The sequence below is a fragment of the Drosophila rhopaloa genome, unplaced genomic scaffold (genome assembly GCF_018152115.1).
Source record: "Drosophila rhopaloa isolate 14029-0021.01 unplaced genomic scaffold, ASM1815211v1 contig_3, whole genome shotgun sequence".
Classification (NCBI taxonomy): Eukaryota; Metazoa; Arthropoda; class Insecta; order Diptera; family Drosophilidae; genus Drosophila; species Drosophila rhopaloa.
In genome coordinates this window covers 9,172,858-9,192,364 of record NW_025335123.1, presented here as the reverse complement: position 1 = coordinate 9,192,364, position 19,507 = coordinate 9,172,858, and the positions used below count along the sequence as shown (strand labels likewise).

Sequence of the window (19,507 nt, the reverse complement as noted above, 5' to 3'; positions counted from 1 at the left end):
AGCGACGACTAGAAAGCGGCAGAGGAGTGATAAAAAGGGGTCCAGCAGCTGCCAGGATTGCCAGGATCGTGTTGTGCTGTGTTGTGTTGGCCAAGCCGAGTTGCTGTGCTGCTGGCTGGCCGAAAAGGAGCAAACAAAAGGCGAGGCGATGCCAAGCAATCAACGTCATAAGCAGGAGCAGCAGCAGGACCAGAAAAAGGAACAGAGACCAGAACACAAGCCGGAACAGGACCACCACGACCGTGGACGGAGTTATTGTGGTGGCACCGCCAAGCCGCCGCCGCAGCATCAGGATCCACTGTAGGGACACCTAGCCACCTAGCCACCCAGCCACCCACCACAACTCCCCATATCCTTCGCAAACAAGAGGAGCCGGCATCACAAGGAGCAACACGACAACGGCAACTGCAAAAGTATCCGCAAAAGCAAAAGCCAAAGCAAAACAACTCTCGCTTTGAGGACCTCAAGAAAACCAATTTACATATTTAAGCTTTGGGCAAACACAAAGCGGAGCAGCAACTAGGAGCAATCAATAGGAGCTGGGCGAAGAAGGAGTGGGCGCCTCTGGGAAGACCAGACCAGGCCAACATCCTCATCCTCATCCGCTTCCGGATCCGCCGAATCAAAAGCCAGTTAGCTGCGACACCTTTTCCACAGCCAGAATGCGACTGCCATACCGAAATAAGAAGGTCACCCTGTGGGTGCTCTTCGGCATCATCGTCATCACCATGTTCCTATTCAAATTCACCGAACTGCGGCCCACATGCCTCTTCAAGGTGGACGCCACCAACGAGCTATCCCCGCAAATGGTCCGCGTTGAGGTATGTACCCCCAAATCGAACACAATCTGTTTGCCTCACACCCAGCATCTATTCACATCCCATACTGGAAAAAAGAAAAAGCACACATAGTCACACCCCGGAACATCTCCATCCTTTGCCCAAGGTGCGTAGCAAAAATGTAGGGATGTCAATAAAAATATTTAAATTTAATCAAATGGTTAAGGGGGAATAAGCAAAATGGAAAACCGGATAAGCAATCAGGACTTGACAGATTCCAGGCTTGACTTATTTAATAATCTATTTTTGATTTCAAAATAAGTTAGATATTAACAACGTTCAAACAAGGCTTACTTTGACTTTAAAGTCATAGTAATACATTTATTATACCAATTTTGATTCTTACTGATGCATTTTCGACCAGCAGTGCCTTACATTTGTGTGACACACTGTGGCGTCCACTCCTCTCGTGCTGACCAAGCCAAACAAAAAAATTTGCAATGATAAATCAAAGGAAAAAGTCATGGGAGTAGAACCGAAGCTGGATAACTAATTTCATGTTGGCTGAGCACAGATGAAAATCCTGCCGCCCCCGGAAAACACCGACCGCACACGCAAAACCAAAGCAAAAGTCATTGAGGGAATTTAACTGGTTATCGGATGACCGAACACTATTTTGTAAACATTAGTCGAGACCAAAATGGTCTCGTTGGAGTTGAAATGTGGGGGGATCCATTGATTAGCATTGGGAATATCGGAGGCGGTGGTCATAAGCAGCTTAGAACGGAAGGGGATGGGCCAGGGCAGGGCAGTAGATGACTCCACACAAGGAAGACAATGGGGCCGAGATGTGTGTGCCGAGATAGCCAAATCATTTCCACAGAGCATTAACACATCCTTGGTTTTAGCCATGAAAGGGGCTTTAATTCCGGGGATTTTGTGAGAGCAATTATGGGAAATGTGGAGCAACGGCTTAATTCTGTTATCATGCAGCTCGCAATGCATAATTATTTGGACCAATGGATTTATATTGCATTTCAATAAATCCCGTACGCATTGCAAGAGCTAAAATTCATTTTATTTAATGGGAACAACAATGTTGTACCCAAAACAAATAAAATAAATTAATGCAAATGATCCAATATATGTATGTGTAATTAGGGTAGAAAGCAAAAATCGGTTTGGCTAATAATGGCTATCATGCCACTCCTAAATGCAAAATCAACCAATGGTTTAATTAACCCAGTACAATTTACTATCATTCAGCTTCAAAGAGCAATTTAATCCGTGGATTAAATTTGGTAAATCTCAACCAAATAGCTAATTCATAAAACAATGTACTTCGAACAATGGATTTATATTTCAGCGACTATTATTAGACATGCATATCAACAGCAAAAGAGAATTATTTTGAAATCACATTTAATTCATAGAAGCAAATATAATTGTTGATCGTTTAATCGCACGAATTCGGCTGTGTAAATAATAAATTAAAATATTATTGAAACATTAGGTAATTATGAAAATAATCATTTGCAATTAATATAGGATTTCTAAATGTTCTTTCTGACGCAACGAAATGTATTTTTATACAACTTCAATTTTATTTTTAAAATACACATAATATATTCATAAATAAACTTTTTGAAGTATATTAAATTTTATTCGAAAATGTAAGACAATTAAATATATTTGGTTGAAAAACTACTTCAAATGTAATTTTCTTATCATCAACAATACTGAATCAGTGTTTTTTCGAATATCTTCTTATCAATGAACTAAAAAAATGTAGATTAGATATAAAGGAAAGCTATGATTTACGAAAGCCGATCAACTTTCCATTAGTTGGTTGAAAACACCGCCGCTGCGTTGTTTGCATTTGATAAGGTTCCAATTTATCACAGGGCTCAGGCTAGAGAATGATAAGGCTGCAACACCTTTGGGGCTCCATATGGATAGCTAGAATCTATTTTTAGTAATGCCTATCACCTGTCTGTCGCCTTCGCTTTTCATTTCTTCTGACGCTAATGCCCACGAAGGCGTTAACACCTGCGCTTGCTCAACCATCAAACCATCACAATCCCCCCGTTCCCATCTCCCATCTCCCACTCACCATCATCATTATAATAATAATAATAATAATCATCATCATCAACATGGCCATCACCACGAGCCATGTCATTTATTTTGCGCCTGCAACTTTTCTCTAATTTCATTTTTTTGTCTCCACCTACATTGCCGTCGCGGATACGGATGCGAAATCCCGGACACGGACACGGTTACGGTTACGGAATACGGACACGTTCAGAAATACCTCACAGATGACAATCAACGCGTTTATTCATACAACCGTGAGATGCCATTAATATTCATAGGCGGCGTGCCCAGATCTGGGACGACTTTGATGCGCGCCATGCTGGATGCCCATCCCGATGTGCGGTAAGTCCTGCTGCCCGGAAGCCCCTGGTCCTGGGTCCTGACTCCTGGCTCCTGCGTTCCGGGTCCGGGAACGGGTCTGGGTCCGGGTCCCCCTGTAACCGGATAATACCCTTTCCCATTCCCCGGCCACTGTTCGATTTGATTGTTTGCCACAATGCGTGGTCTGGGGGCAACGCTCCACTTCCTCTTCCTTTCCCGGAAGTCGCGGGGAAGTACTGGTTTGGCATTGAGCACGTGAAGGGATGTGTAGTAATATGCAAGGGGTTTCATGATGTCAAATGTATATGTTTCAATACATCAATATATCTTAAGTCATTGCACTAGTAATCGAGGATACATTTTTTGGCATGGTCATGATTATGCTTTTTGTCTAATATAATGTTTAAATCCCATTTTTGGATCAATACCTTGAGGATTATCATAATCGGATGATTATATATCCTTTTACTTTTTAAATATCTTATGCAGATTATTTACGATTTTTACCGAGTAGTTAATTAACTCACATTTCACAATATTCCTGAGTATATCTTAAATTAAATCATTTTCCCATACCTTAAATCGTTTCATTTCATTTAAAAGGATATTCGTGTCGCCATTTTATTGAAACGCTCGAAATCATGGCTGTCAATTCAATTAACATTTAATTTTCCACGAAGGAAATTCAATTTAAAGTTTCTCTTTTGTCACTTTGGGTGGGAGAGGTCCTCTTTCTTCGTTCGAGTTGTTGGGAACTCTGGCACATATCACATATCCATTTCACAAAATACTTTTTGTAATATGAGAGAGACTTAAAGTGATATTTAAGAGATTAATTAATAAATATGAGTCTCCTTCCGAACACTATTAGTGTGACTGTCGTCCAAAGTTTTAAATGTCAAAAAACTACTTAAATAAGAGCCTTAATTGAGATGGAATTTTGCCATTCCTACGAATGCAAGGAACAGTTTGTGGAGGAAAAGTGCATTTCCGTTGAGTCGTTTAAAAATCGAACTCATGTATACGAAATATGAAACTGATTAATCCATTTGTCTTTGATTTTCTTAAATTATTATTCATTTGTATTGAAACGAAAACAAGCTTGACCTCCACTTATGGTATTATTTACTAAAATTTACGAGTTAAATTTTGCTAAAGTATAAATGTTTCCTTCTTATTTTTTTCTGTTTCACAAGTAACGAGCTTATTATGTAAATGATATCAACCAATTTAAAAGGCTTTAAGTGATTTATTGTATTGCAGCGAATTTAATTCAGTTTTATCCGACATCAATTAAATAAGCTGTCTGAATTAAGGAGTATTATTATCCGCTTTAATCAACTTTTATTTTATTAATTTCTGCCCCCCAACTTCATTGGAATATAATCCAACTGGAAAATAAAACATTTGCATATCACACACATTAAGATTTTCCATATTCTTAAAATCATTTAAGCTTCAAATCTGCTAACCAAATTTCACACTTCCTTTCAGTAAAATCAAACATTTGCCGATGCCTTAAAAAAACATGCCAATTCCTAATAAATTTCTCTTCCGTTCGGGGGACCTTTTCTGCTGCTTTTTGCCCTGCCATAAAGTGTATTTCCATTCCGCTCTATGGGGAAAATGTTGTAAATTTTAATATATACATTTTTGGGTGGTTGCTGTGGGTCCATCTCCCCAATTTTAATCTTCCACCTCCAACAGACAGCAACCCAATTCGATATATTCTGTTTCGCCCTTTGGCAATTTTAATATTTTTTTACGGTCGGTAGTCGGTACTGCGCCGCCTCCATTTGCGTATCAGGTCCTGGTCTGGGTTTTTATCTTCCTGCCTTTTACCTTCTGGCTGCTGTGCGATATATTATAATTTCTTAAGTTTCCCTTACGCATGAGTAATTAGTTACGAAAATTTGCGCAATCTGAAAATGAGAAATGGCCGAGGACCGAAAGGAGTCTTTTTTAGCTCCTTATTTTATTAACAATTTGCCTTTCTGCCGGCCCATTTCCAGACCATTTCGCTTCATCCTGTCCCATCGCATCGCATCCGTGGCCTATCCTGCGTCCTGTATCCTGGATCCTGGATCCTGTCAGCAGGCAGGCAGGCAGGCAGTCAGGGTCGTTTTTTCTGATGGCTGCACAGCGCAATTTCCGCTATTTAAAAACCTACTTCCCTTTCCCTCAAGGATCTCACGGATTTTAGTTACAGAATAGGTCCTCGTCCTTTGTTCGCCTTTGCAGGACTCCGAAAATGTGGGTGGTGGCAAAGTGTAAAACTTTCCTAAGCGTATGTGGAGTAGGTCAGCCCCGTTCTCGTTCTCGTTGTCGTCCACGTTCCCGTTCTTGTATCCACACAGCTCCCTCCTGTTTTCCAGATTAAATCTGGTTTAGTATTGGTAGCATTTAGCATTTGGACTTGGCATCAACTAATTGAGTCTGGGTAAGCCCCGAAACAATTTTGTGGGATTTGCATGGCGGGATAGGGATAGAAGGATTCCCGCCGAGATAGAGAGCTCTTATGTCGAGGTGCGAACAAATGTAATTGGTTGAGGCCAGATAAAGTTGTGACCCCGATTTAGGTGGTGCAAATAGGTGACTTTATGTTGTTAGGCTTTTAAATTAAACAGCTAAAGGCATTTCTCTGTGTTGCTGTACCAGAAATTGCTAACTTTATATATTTGTATTTTTAAAATATGTCAAGGCACAAGAAATATTTAAACGGGATGATAAGAAAATGTTCTTCGTTTGAACGTTCAAATCTAGCGAACAATCAGCATATTTAAAACTTACAATTACCATTCTTTCAAAAATGTTTACTATTTCCCTGTTTTTTACATAAGCCATTCTTTCATAAAAAAATGCTTACAAGTTTGACTAGGTTTTTCTGTTATTGCAGACAAGAAGGTTGCTAATAACAATAGCTGATAAGCAGGCTAATTAACTAATTGATAAAAACGATGAAGAAATTGAGCTACAACTTCAAAAGGTTATTATTACTTGACAGAAAAAGAAAGCTAATGTTTATTGTTCAATTTGGTTCAATGTGAGTTAATTAGTAGGTAAATATTTACTTCGTTTTGTAACAACAATACCCACATGTTGGGTTAAATTTAATAATTGCCAAATTTCTTTTTGAAGAATGAATTTTAAACAAGAAAAGAAGCAAACTTCGGCAAGCTGAAGTTTATAATCCCTTGAAGTTATTACAAATCGACTAAATTTCGATTTCTATGCCTATATTACTAAAAACAATAAAGCTATGTCGATTTTTCGCTTCATTTTGCCATCGTTTCTATGGCAGCTATATGATATTGTTGTCCAAAGATATAATTGTTTTGAATTTTTTTTTCCGATTGTTCCTATGGGAGCTATATGATATAGTCGTCCGATTCGGCTCGTTCCGACTTATATACTACCTGCACTAGAAAGACAACTTTTGGGAAAGTTTCAAGCAGATATCTTTAAAACTAAAGGACTAGTTTGCGTAGAAACGGACGGACGGCCAGACGGACATGGCTGGCCCACAACTGGACTTCCGAAGTCCACAACTTTACCAAATTTTATCCGATTTCAAAGTGGCATACCTCTAAAGACTCGAAATTTGATTCTCAAAAAATCTGCATCAAAATTTTCCATTTTAGCGTTCGTCCAATTTTTGACCAATTTTCATGTCATTTATTTCCAAGTTTCCGATGTGTTGTTAAAAGGTGGCCCATAACTGGACTTCCGAAGTCCATAACTTTACCAAATTTTATCCGATTTCAAAGTGGCATACCTCTAAAGACTCGAAATTTGATTCTCAAAAAATCTGCATCAAAATTTTCCATTTTAGCGTTGGTCCAATTTTTGACCCATTTTCATGTCATTTATTTCCAAGTTTCCGATGTGTTGTTAAAAGGTGGTCCACTACTTGACTTCCGAAGTCCACAACTTTACCAAATTTTATCCGATTTCAAAGTGGCATACCTCTAAAGACTCGAAATTTGATTCTCAAAAAATCTGCATCAAAATTTTCCATTTTAGCGTTGGTCCAATTTTTGACCCATTTTCATGTCATTTATTTCCAAGTTTCCAATGTGTTGGTAAAAGGTGGCCCATAACTGGACTTCCGAAGTCCATAACATTACCAAATTTTATCCGATTTCAAAGTGGCATACCTCTAAAGACTCGAAATTTGATTCTCAAAAAATCTGCATCAAAATTTTCCATTTTAGCGTTGGTCCAATTTTTGACCCATTTTCATGTCATTTATTTCCAAGTTTCCAATGTGTTGTTAAAAGGTGGCCCATAACTGGACTTCCGAAGTCCATAACTTTACCAAATCGAAATTTGATTCTCAAAAAATCTGCATCAAAATTTTTCATTTTAGCGTTGGTCCAATTTTTGACCCATTTTTATGTCATTTATTTCCAAGTTTCCAATGTGTTGGTAAAAGGTGGCCCACAACTGGACTTCAAAAAAAAAATTTCATTTTAGCTTTGGTCCAATTTTTGACCCATTTTCATGTCATTTATTTCCAAGTTTCCGATGTGTTGTTACAAGGTGGCCCATAACTGGACTTTCGAAGTCCATATCTTTACCAAATTTTTAAATATAATTAATTTATATTCGTAACTAATATAACTATAATTTCGATTAGTCGTGAACATAACAGTTGTAATTCCAGGATTTTACAAATTGCTCATGCTTTTTTGTTGGTACTTTTTCTGAAGCATAAAGAAAAACTCAAATCAACTTTGGCTACTGACCCAAAGCCATTTTCAATTGGCTCAAAAAAGTAGTTGAATAAACAAGGCTTTGATCGATTTTGATTACTTTCCTCTGGGGTCATGGGTTTGATGGGTTTGAGCTCCTTTTTTTTAATTGCCGTTTGCTTGGCACTGCAGTGTGGGATATTTATGATAATTTACGCAATCAGGCAGTAATTTTTTGTGTGTGCTCTGAACTTGATTACGGTGCGCTGCCGGCGGGAAATTCTAGAACGGCAAACGAATCGTTTGAAGCCCTTCATAGTTCAGTGGTTTCTGCAGTCCTGCAGCCAAAAGGGAATCGGAGCGACCAGAGAGGAAGGACTCGAATGGGAACCCATGCACCAGACATGGTATCGCAACGGGGCCCCACATCCACTGGGGGAAATCCAAAGAGCTCACAGCGGATGGCATCCCATTTCGTTTTGTCGATTGCGTTAGAAAGCGGTGGTTGGAGGTGAAGCCCCCATCACATGTTGCCCGGCGATACCAAACTGGCATATTGGGGTGCTCTTTTACTAACTTTAAGACTGCACTTTAATGAAACAGGTTATAAATTAGTATTCATTTTATTCTTATCAAAATTAATGCCATTGATTTGGGAAGTGATGAAAGTATCTTAAGGGGTAGAATTTCAAAATTATAAAACAAACGAGTGCATATATAAAATATTGTCTTGCTATGTAAGAAATAGCACTTTTAATTCTTTTGGTTGCTTAGAATTATGGCATAAAAAAATGATGTTTTTAAAGTCCTTGGAGGTACAATTTTGTAATCCGAGTTGGAGGCACCCTAACCACGTGAATAGTGGCTGCCCCGCAGCCACTAACCCGCCGCTTTGTGTATTCTCATCTGTATTTTTTTTCGGATCCTTGCAGCTGCGGGCAGGAAACGCGCGTCATTCCGCGCATCCTGCAACTGCGCTCGCACTGGCTGAAGTCCGAGAAGGAGTCGCTCCGCCTGCAGGAGGCCGGCATCACCAAAGAGGTCATGAACAGTGCCATCGCGCAGTTCTGTCTGGAAATCATCGCCAAGCACGGCGAGCCGGCGCCGCGCTTATGCAACAAGGATCCGTTGACGCTGAAAATGGGCTCCTATGTCATCGAGCTTTTTCCGAACGTAAGCACCCGCAGCGATACAGTTTACCCATTCCTGCACTTCCTACCATCATACCATCCCACCCGCACACACACTCAGCCCACTAAAACATAACAATATCAATGCCGTTCACATTAAACATATCTGATGTCACAGAAATCTTTCTTTGCGTCATTAAAAATTAATAAGAAATTTAATTTTTAGGGATTTAAAAATATTTTAAAAGTACATGGAGATACCTGTGTAACAATGAGAATTAATAAAGAAAACTCACCTGCCGATTTTGTTGTCCAATAAACATTAAATATTAATAAAAAACAAGAAAGGAAAGCTAACTTCGGGCGGAGCCGAAGTTGATATACCCTTGCAGAATATTATATACATTATATTCTCCAAAATTATTCATATGATGCATTCTTAATACTCATAAAAAATCCCAACTTCCTAACTTTAAAAACACCAAAGTTATGGCATTTCCAATCGTTCAGTTATATGGCAGCTATAGGATATAGTCTGCCGATCCTTATGAAATTTGATAGGTCGGATTGATTGTTCAAAAATAAAACACGTAGAAAATCTCAACTTCCTAACTTAACAAACACCAAAGTTATAGCATTTCCGATCAATCAGTTGTAAGGCAGCTATAGGATATAGTCGGCCGATCCTTATGAAATTTGGTAGGTCGGATTGATTGGCTAAAAATAAAACCCATAGAAAATTCCAACTTCCTAACTTTACAAACACCAAAGTTATGGCATTTCCGATCAATCAGTTATATGGCAGCTATAGGATATAGTCGGCCGATCCTTATGAAATTTGGTAGGTCGGATTGATTGGCTAAAAATAAAACCCATAGAAATTTCCAACTTCCTAACTTTACAAACACCAAAGTTATGGCATTTCCGATCAATTAGTTATATGGCAGCTATAGGATATAGTCGGCCGATCCTTATGAAATTTGGTAGGTCGGATTGATTGGCTAAAAATAAAACCCATAGAAATTTCCAACTTCCTAACTTTACAAACACCAAAGTTATGGCATTTCCGATCAATTAGTTATATGGCAGCTATAGGATATAGTCGGCCGATCCCGGCCGTTCCGACATATATACTGCGTGCAATGGAAAGAAGGGTGTGTGCAAAGTTTGAACTCGATAGCTTTAAAACTGAGAGACTAGTTTGCGTAGAAACAGACAGACGGACAGACGGACAGACGGATAGACGGACATGGCTATATCAACTCAGGAGGTGATCCTGATCAAGAATATATATACTTTATAGGGTCGGAGATGTCTCCTTCACTGCGTTGCACACTTTTGACCAAAATTATAATACCCTCTGCAAGGGTATAAAAACTCTATGACGGCATGGATTTTCCAAAATATTAGATCTAATTTATTGAAAACATTTGTAAGTCACACAAAAAATGACAAAAAAGAAACAAAACCTTTTATTTTACACTTATTAAAAGCGACATTTTGGTACTGAAAATACTAATACAATATCTTAAAATGTCAAATAAAATTTAATAAAACAATTTTTTCCCGTGAACTTCTGGTTGTTACAGGCTAAATTCCTTTTCATGGTGCGCGACGGCCGAGCGACAGTTCATTCGATTATATCGCGCAAGGTGACAATCACCGGCTTCGATTTGAGCAGCTACCGCCAGTGCATGCAGAAGTGGAACCACGCCATCGAGGTGATGCACGAGCAGTGCCGGGACATTGGCAAGGACCGCTGCATGATGGTGAGTCCTGGCCATCTGGCCACCTAGCCCCCTGCTCACCTAGTCACCCAACTCAATCAATGCTGATTAACTTGGTCTGGGTGCTGCAGTACGACGCAGGAAATTGAGCGAAATGACTTCTAAATTCCATTTGATGGCTGGTCTAAAAATTATTGTTGTTCACAGTTGTCACCTGGAAATTAAAAAAGTTGTTCAGTGCTTTAAAAAGTTCAAAGGCTTTTTTAAAACTACTATTTTAGTTATTTATATTTAGCATTTAATTGTCAAGAGGAACCTCTTAAAGTAATAACAACAGCATTTATTATACCCTTGCAGAGGGTATTATAATTTCAGTCAAAAGTTTGCAACGCAGTGAAGGAGACATTTCCGACCCTATAAAGTATATATATTCTTGATCAGCTTTACCAGGAGAGTCGATCTAGCCATGTCCGTCTGTCCGTCTGTCCGTCCGTCTGTCCGTCCGTCTGTCCGTCCGTCTGTCCGTCTGTCCGTCCGTTTCTACGCAAACTAGTCCCTCAGTTTTAAAGCTATCTGCTTGAAACTTTCCCAAAAGTTGTCTTTCTATTGCAGGTAGTATATAAGTCGGAACGAGCCGGATCGGGCCACTATATCGTATAGCTGTCATATAACTGAACGATCGGAAATGCCATAACTTTGGTGTTTTTGAAGTTAGGAAGTTGTAATTTTCTATGGGTTTTATTTTTGGCCAATCAGTCTGAACTATCAAATTTCATAAGGATCGGGCGACTATATCCTATAGCCGCCATATAACTGATTGATCGGAAATGCCATAACTTTGTTGTTTGTAAAGTTAGAAAGTTGGGATTATCTATGGGTTTAATTTTTCGCCAATCAATCCGACCTACCAAATTTCATAAGGATCGGCCGACTATATCTTGTAGCTGCCATATAACTGAACGATTGGAAATGCCATAACTTTGGTGTTTTTAAAGTTGGGAAGTTGGGATTTTTTATGAGTATTAAGAATGCATCATATAAATAATTTTGGAGAATATAATTTACAGAATATTCTGCAAGGGTATATCAACTTCGGCTCCGCCCGAAGTTTGCTTTCCTTTCTTGTTTACAAATAATTTTGTTTATTCGTTTGTCTATAGTACTCGTATTCTTACTTATTGAATTTATTGGTTTAGGAACAGTTTTTAGTTCTTATTTGTGAACTATATGTAGTAACTGCTAATTTACTATTACCTCTGTCAGGTCTACTATGAACAACTGGTCCTGCATCCGGAGGAGTGGATGCGAAAGATCCTAAAATTCCTGGACGTGCCATGGAACGATGCGGTGCTGCACCACGAGGAGTTTATCAACAAACCCAATGGCGTGCCGCTGTCCAAGTAAGCCGAAAGAAAGGATACCCATTGTTCTGAATGCATAATTTATAACTTACCAAATCGCAGGGTGGAACGATCATCGGACCAGGTAATCAAGCCGGTAAACCTGGAGGCGATGTCCAAGTGGGTCGGCCAGATACCCGGCGACGTGGTGCGCGACATGGCCGACATAGCGCCCATGCTGTCCGTGCTTGGCTACGATCCGTACGCGAATCCGCCGGACTATGGTAAGCCAGATGCATGGGTGGAGGACAACACGTTGAAGGTAAGGTGCAACTCCGTCGGTTCCCGAATGCAAAACAAACTCAAAACACTTCGAATCAGCCACTTTTCATGTTACCACTTTACCACCTCATCCTAGCACACCAGTGATGTCCTGGCATCCTAGTTCAAATAATAATTTATTTTCTAAAATACTTGTAGTCTGAATTGCATGTACATTTATATTTTTATAGACACTCTGTTTTCTAAATCGTTTTCTCTTTCCAATTTGTTTAAATATTGTTTAATACACGTATACACAAAAGCACATTGTTGATGCAAGTAGAACATTCACCATTTCTTTCTTTGTTTTACGTAAGTCACTAGCTTCAAAAAAATAAAAATATTTAGAGTTAGTTTAGGTATTATTTCAAAGTTCAGTTTAAATTTCCAATGCTTTATTAATTAAAATTTGTGCTACGCATGCAAATTAAAACGAGTGTATGTGAGGGGAATCGTATTATCCAATTTGTTGGATACTTTCTTATTTTATTAATTCTCAGATAATCAAAACAGACAAAACAACAAAATATTGTAGTTAAAGGATCTTTAAAAAGGACACACTTCTCCAGAATTTGGTTTTATTGGCATCACTGTCAAACACAGGCAATTTCACTTCATCCTTATAACACCACCACCCACTAGAACCCCCCACTTGAGTCCTTTGTTTTTGTTGCTTGCCATTTTCCCAGGCTCTTGTTATCTTTCACCTTTTCCTTTGGCTCTGGGCCGTTCCAGTTGCCTGTGTCATTGGCATATTTTGCACTTCCCTGCATTTCCCTCTCACATATCCCTATATGGTGTTTCACCAACCCACCGTCCAAATCCCCCCCCTCCCCCACTTACATCACACATTGTGCAAGGTTTTTTATCCTTCTACTCGATTTCGTTTTGTATGTGCGATTTGTGTTTTGCTTGTTTGTTTTGTATTTTGCACTTTGCCTTCTCGTTTGTTGGTTGCACCCAGCGATTTTCCTTCTTTTTTTGTCCCATTTGCCTTTTTTTGTATTATTCTTTTTCCAGCTACTTTGATTCATATATGGGTTGGGGTTACAAAGCCGTGAAACTGAAAGGAATATCATTGATCACGATGATGATGGGGATTCGATGGTCACGTGGTGGTGCCATTTATTGACGATGTTATGCACATTGCGCGCGCAAAAAGATAAAAAAAAACTATTTGTAGCATGTTCGGTTTTTATTTGACTCTCCTGAAATAAATGGGTAAATATGAATTTAATCGAAATATAGTAGTCCATCGAGGGCAAGCCGAAAAATATGTTGTTTTTCACAGCAAAATGGACGAGCTATCGGAAAATAAATATAATTTCATTATTTAATTAGCCCTTTCCGTCGCATATTTTTCGCACGCATTTTTATTAAGTTTGACATTTTTGTTTATTGTCAAGGGTTTTAAAAAAGTTGATTTTATTATTTATTTAACGAGCTTCCAAAAGGAATTATAGGTCTCAACAACGATTTTCGTTAATAAAACAATATGGCCGATGAAATAATTTGTTTTGTTTGGTTTGTGTTTCTGATGAAATATTTAAACAATTCAATTTATTTCTTCAGTTGATATTACAGTTACTAGTGTGAATTACACGTTTGTTTTATATAATAATTAATATTATATTATAGAATATCTCACATAGGAAGAACAAGTTACGAGTGTGATTGTTTTTCTGAATGTTACAAAATATTCCATTAAATAATACAATATTGGGGATTGTAATATTCAAAAACGTTACAATAAAATTTAAAGTTCTAACAGTTTATTTTCCAAAACAGTAAATTACATAGTCGCGTTATAATATTTATTTATAGACTTTGGTTTTTCTTTTTTCTGAATAACCTTGATTTACATAGCCTTTGTTATTATAACCTTACTTACAGGAATAGTTCAGTAAATTATTAAAATTTAATTAATATTCACAGTTTGCTTGACTCTCTTGTCTTTTCCCACAGAATATAATTAGTATTCATAATGTGGGCAAAGAATAAAAAGCGTTGCCTGGTTACTTCCTTTCAAGACACTGATTATTATTGGGCCAACAGCTGTCGTCGCTAGCTGGCCAACGGAATTTTCGACTAACGTGTAATTAAATTTAATTTTCGGTTAACTTGGCCGTTTTTACTGACCTTTCACCCCGGGTCCCCTCCATTTTCCTTTTTTTTTTGCCGTCAGCAGCTGCTGTCTCTGTTTGCAAGTGCATCCTGCTGAGTTATGTCCGGCGCAGCGACGCGTTAAATTAGCTGCTAATTAATTAGTCCACTCCGCGTTACTCCGCACTACTCGACTCGAGTGGCGTTAAGTTAACTCAAGTTGAGTTATCTCTGCGCTGATTTTTTCCTCGTTTTTTCCTTCACATATTTGTTTGTTCTGGCGACCAGCTAAAGGAGTTTCTCATAAACTTAAATTGCCCCTGCGAGTCGAGATACCTATACAAAATAAAGTGGATAGCAATTCGTTTTTTACACCTTTTGCCTTTTTTCGCCCCCCAATTACTTTAAATTGCTTTGCTATTTTTTTCTGACCTTGAGCTCGGCTAAAGAAGGTTTTAATCAATTAAATGGGTAATATAAACAATAAAACTAACTTGATTGGCAGCTGGAATTAAAAAAGAAAGAATATATTCAAATAATTGTTGGATGCTTATGTGGCCTTTTTGTATAGGTTTTAAAATCTTTTAACTTAATTAATTCATGTTTAAGCTTTTCCTACGGTATAACCCATTGAATAACGGACGCTCAATAGTGTAAATTCTTTTTAATTAGACCAACTCATAGATTATAACATTTAGATTAAGTTAAACCTTTTTTGCAGTTTGCAGGGCAGTGAAGGCACATTTCCGACCCTATAAAGTATATATATATATTCTTGATCAGCATCACCCCTCAGTTTTTAAGTTATTTGGAATATGTCTTCTTTTTGTTGCAGGTGGTATATATATATATATATATATATATATATATATATATAGTATATAGGTCGCATGTCATATAACTTCCATAGGAACGATTGGGACAAAATGGGAAATAAAAAGGGAACGATCAATAAATGTATCGGAAAATCGACCTAGCTTCATTCTTTTGAAGCATCATAATCATAACGTATAATATTAAATTTTAGTAACAACTGCAAGGGAATATAAACTTCGGCTTGCCAAAGCTTGATTTTTTTCATTTTTATTATAAGCTTGTTTTATTTTTACCCTGTTGACTTTGGCACTCGTTATGTTGGCACTTTTTTGCTCGTTTTTTTTTTTAATAAAATATTTTATCATGTGAAGTGTCACATAAACTAAGGAAGCGATGTTGAAAAATGAAAATTTTCTCTCGATTTACTGAATATTCGTTGGCCTATTTTTCGATGCCACCAGTGGTTTTTTGGTATTCTATGATGTCCCCGATTTTGTGCGTTTTTTTCACTGTCACAGGGACACTTTCTGTTTGACAGTTGCAATTGCAATGTTTCCGCGCTACTGCCGTCGATGGGCGGCATCTGCGGAGGGGGCATGATGGCATAAGTGGCAATTTATACATGCATGCCACCGGCACACGTATGAAGATGGGGGGCTTTATGCCCAACAGTGCCGGACAAAGTTAAGTCAACTTTCGCAATCCCCGCCAGCCTGACAGGCATTCGATCCCATACCAACCCCAATCCCAAACCCTTTTTCCTGATGCCACACCGGTCAGTTATGCCATTCCCCCCGCAGCCACGCGACGTGCCACGCAATTAATATCAATTGAAAGTCTGCCAATTTCATTATTTTCCTTAATTTATGTTAATGGCAAATATTTTAATTAATTGACGGCTCTGCGCCGCAACGCGCCCCCATTTCCGTTTATCGGGAGAGGTGTCTGCAAACATTAAATATTTTAAACATATTTGCATATTTAATATTTATGCAAAAATTAAAAAGCGAACGCCAGTTGCAGCGGGAAAATTAAAATCAAATAACGAAACGTTAATACCCTGAGGTGGAGGGAAAACAGAAGGCGAAAAGGAAAATACTGAGGGAGTTGAACGAAAACCGCACAAAGAAAGAAAATGTTGTGAAAATTACGCTCGCGCTGTAAAAACAAGAGGTTTTCTGCGGGTACGTTTGCATAGCGAAAGATAAACAGAAATCAAATGAAAATCTAAAATATTTAACGAGCAAAGGAATGGAGGAATTAAACGAATTTGTTTATTGAGAGTAATCGCAAAAATCTGAAAGGATGCATAAATCTATTAAAGGTAACAAGATTCTAAGTCATTTGCGAGTAAAGTAGTTTTGGAACATTAATATCAGTTAATGAGCAAAGAATCCATTCGAAATTTTGACCTTAAAGTTAAAAAAAATTCAACTTGTAATAATGTTTGCATCTCAACAACAGGATTCGTGTTTATCCTCATGGCCAAGGGAAACTTATTGGCTTTTGAATATTTCTTTTCTTTTAATAATTCCTATTAAAAAAATCATAGATTTAAAAATAATCAGAATAGCAATTTTCTAACCTTTTAATTTTTACAAAACGTTTGCGTGCTAAAAATTTTATTGTAACCGTATTAAAATTTAGCACAACGAAATCTATTAGAAAAGTATACTGTTTTTAAAACCAAGGGGGTGCCAAAAGAAATACAAAAATATAAACGAGAAGCAAATATAGCCAATGAATTTTTGGAACTCTTTGTCTTGCAACTTTTTGCACTTTAATTTGCACACTGCGACGTCGCAAAGTTGAACAACAATGTGTTGTGCCCAAAGTTTTCGCTTTGACTGCCACTCAAACGATGTTTTAACATTTTGCCACCGAAACGGGCAGATGTTTGCTAATGGTGTACGGTATATTGTGCGGCGGTTGCAGCAGCAACATCGGCCAAAATGAGGGGGCCATCAGCAACAGCTGCAGTTGCATGGGAAATACACGATTCCATTGCTTTGGTAGCAGCCATATATGTTTATTTACGCAGAAATGCGCCCATTATGAGTGGATTAATTTGAATACGGATTTGGTTTTGTCTACTTTCAGCTAAAGGCCAATCGAATGCTGTGGGAGAGTAAGGCCAAGGAAATGATGCACATGTCCAGCGAGGATGAAAACTCCAACACCATCATCAACAATAGCAACAATAAGGATAACAACAATAATCAGTACACAATCAATAAAATTATACCAGAACAACACAGCAGACAGCGGCAACATGTACAGCAGCAACATCAGCAACATCTGCAACAGCAGCAGCAACAAGAACAACATGAGCAAACTAAGGAGGAGACCGAGTCGGGAAGGGAAACGGAACCGGATCGAGAACAACAATTGTTGCATCAAAAGCCAAAGGATGTCATTACGATAAAGCAGCTGCCATTAGCCGGCAACAACAATAACGAGAACCCCATGGCGGATACATGATATCCGCACATACCCATAAGACTGCCGCGTGGCAAGCATTGAACCTGGGACCTTGGCTGCCGATAAGGATAACGATAATGATAACTGTTGCTGCTGCTAGAAACCCAATTTTAAATTGTATTAGCTGGGACATATACACGCTTGATATGTGTATATGCATATGATGTATTTGTATTAATGCTTCTTAAATTTACCAAAAAAAAACACACTAAACAAAAGTAGTTAAACCTCCACAGAACGTTTCGTGACGAAAAGACTTAAAGTTGCAGGGAGAAATGCCAATTTAACAGCCGCCACCCTCCCCCTTGAATACATAATAATTTAATTTATGCGTTAATATCTCTTAACTGGATTTACCTTAATGTGGGCTGGGCGTTGAATTATTTAATTTATTGTGCAATGAATTACTTCACTTGCTTCCCTTGGTCATTTTAATGGTCATTGCATTAGCTACTACCTTAATTACCAGCTAATCGTATTCAGTTGATAAAGTACTTAATTGAAATATTGCATTAATGTAATTTAGTTAAAGCATTGACTTAATGCAATTTATATTCTAATTTAAAAGCGACTTATATCTGACAGTCTAATTTTTAATCAAACAGTTGGCATTAACCCTTTCCTCGGCGTCATACAGTCAAGAAACGCACTGTGTGCCTAAATCTTAATTAATGTGTTGCGTGAAGAAAAGAAAGCCAAGAAAGAACAAGGCACAATTGCAATATTGAATATGCAGGAAAGTCATTGCAGGCACTCACCGACCCCCTCTACGATATAATTCAGAAATTTTTCATTTATTTTAGATGTCTTAAGCCTTTTTTTGTACGAATGTTTTTTTGAGAGACTTGAGTCGGTTTATCACTTAGAAACACTTTTTTTTTGTATCGGTAATTGTGTATATAAAATATAAATATTTAAAGTACGTTTCCCACTTATCGAATGAATCTCTAGCTGAACTTTGTCATTGTGGTCTAGGAAACTTTATAGGTTTATATGGGGTACATAAAAATAGATCCTTAAGCACTGTTTATAGTTTGCAAAACGGTAGAGCAAAACAAAACGAAACCCATTTAGAAGTGTTGAACCTTTAACGAAAAGAGCTTTTAAGATGTTTAGTTAAATAACCATAATCGCATATGAAATATTTGCAGCTAATGACAAAAGAAAAAAAGACGTGAACTAGTATAGAAATAATACATTTTTGTAAACTTTTTTTTTGTGTTGCAATAAATTGACTGAATGTAAAGAAAACCAATCTAATTAAACCATATATAAATGTATAACTTAAACTGAATGTCTAAATGTATATGAAGGTTAAATAGATTTTAAATGTTTATGTGTGCGTGAATGTGAGAGAAGAATAAGAAAAGTTAGCTAAGCTTAATCATTTGGTCTATAAAATGTACTTCAAATTCAAATGGTCATAATATATTTCTTTGGTAGAACGAGGAAAGCAACGAATGCACCCTTTTGAACAGACTGTACTTGCATTAAAAATAATTTTACCATGACCATGCACAAAAGTAGCTCTTTTTGACAGACTGCTTCAATTTGATGTTGAATTAAAACATTAATATGTGTCAAATTTTAAACAAACTATACTTTCATTTAAAAACATTTCCATCTCACTCAGCCATTTGAATTTGAAGTGGGTTTTTCTTGGTTATAACCATACATTTTTTTTAGCAGGAAGGAGAT

General features: G+C 37.7%; 1 protein-coding gene across 2 annotated transcripts; it reads left to right on the top strand.

Moving 5' to 3' along the window:
• Positions 1-100: 100 nt before the first annotated feature.
• Positions 101-19,270, top strand: LOC108040223 (protein-tyrosine sulfotransferase). 2 transcript variants are annotated; one of them, XM_017117574.2, is made up of 7 exons: positions 101-821; positions 3,088-3,218; positions 8,824-9,064; positions 10,611-10,790; positions 12,012-12,148; positions 12,212-12,410; positions 17,429-19,270. In XM_017117574.2, exons 1-7 carry the CDS (start codon positions 663-665, stop codon positions 17,807-17,809), a joined length of 1,428 nt encoding a protein of 475 aa, XP_016973063.1. In that variant the 5' UTR covers positions 101-662; the 3' UTR covers positions 17,810-19,270. The 2 variants fall into 2 exon arrangements, with proteins under 2 accessions (XP_016973063.1, XP_016973064.1); XM_017117575.2 differs by having other exon boundaries at positions 12,212-12,372; positions 17,429-17,568.
• The last annotated feature ends 237 nt before the right edge of the window (positions 19,271-19,507 follow it).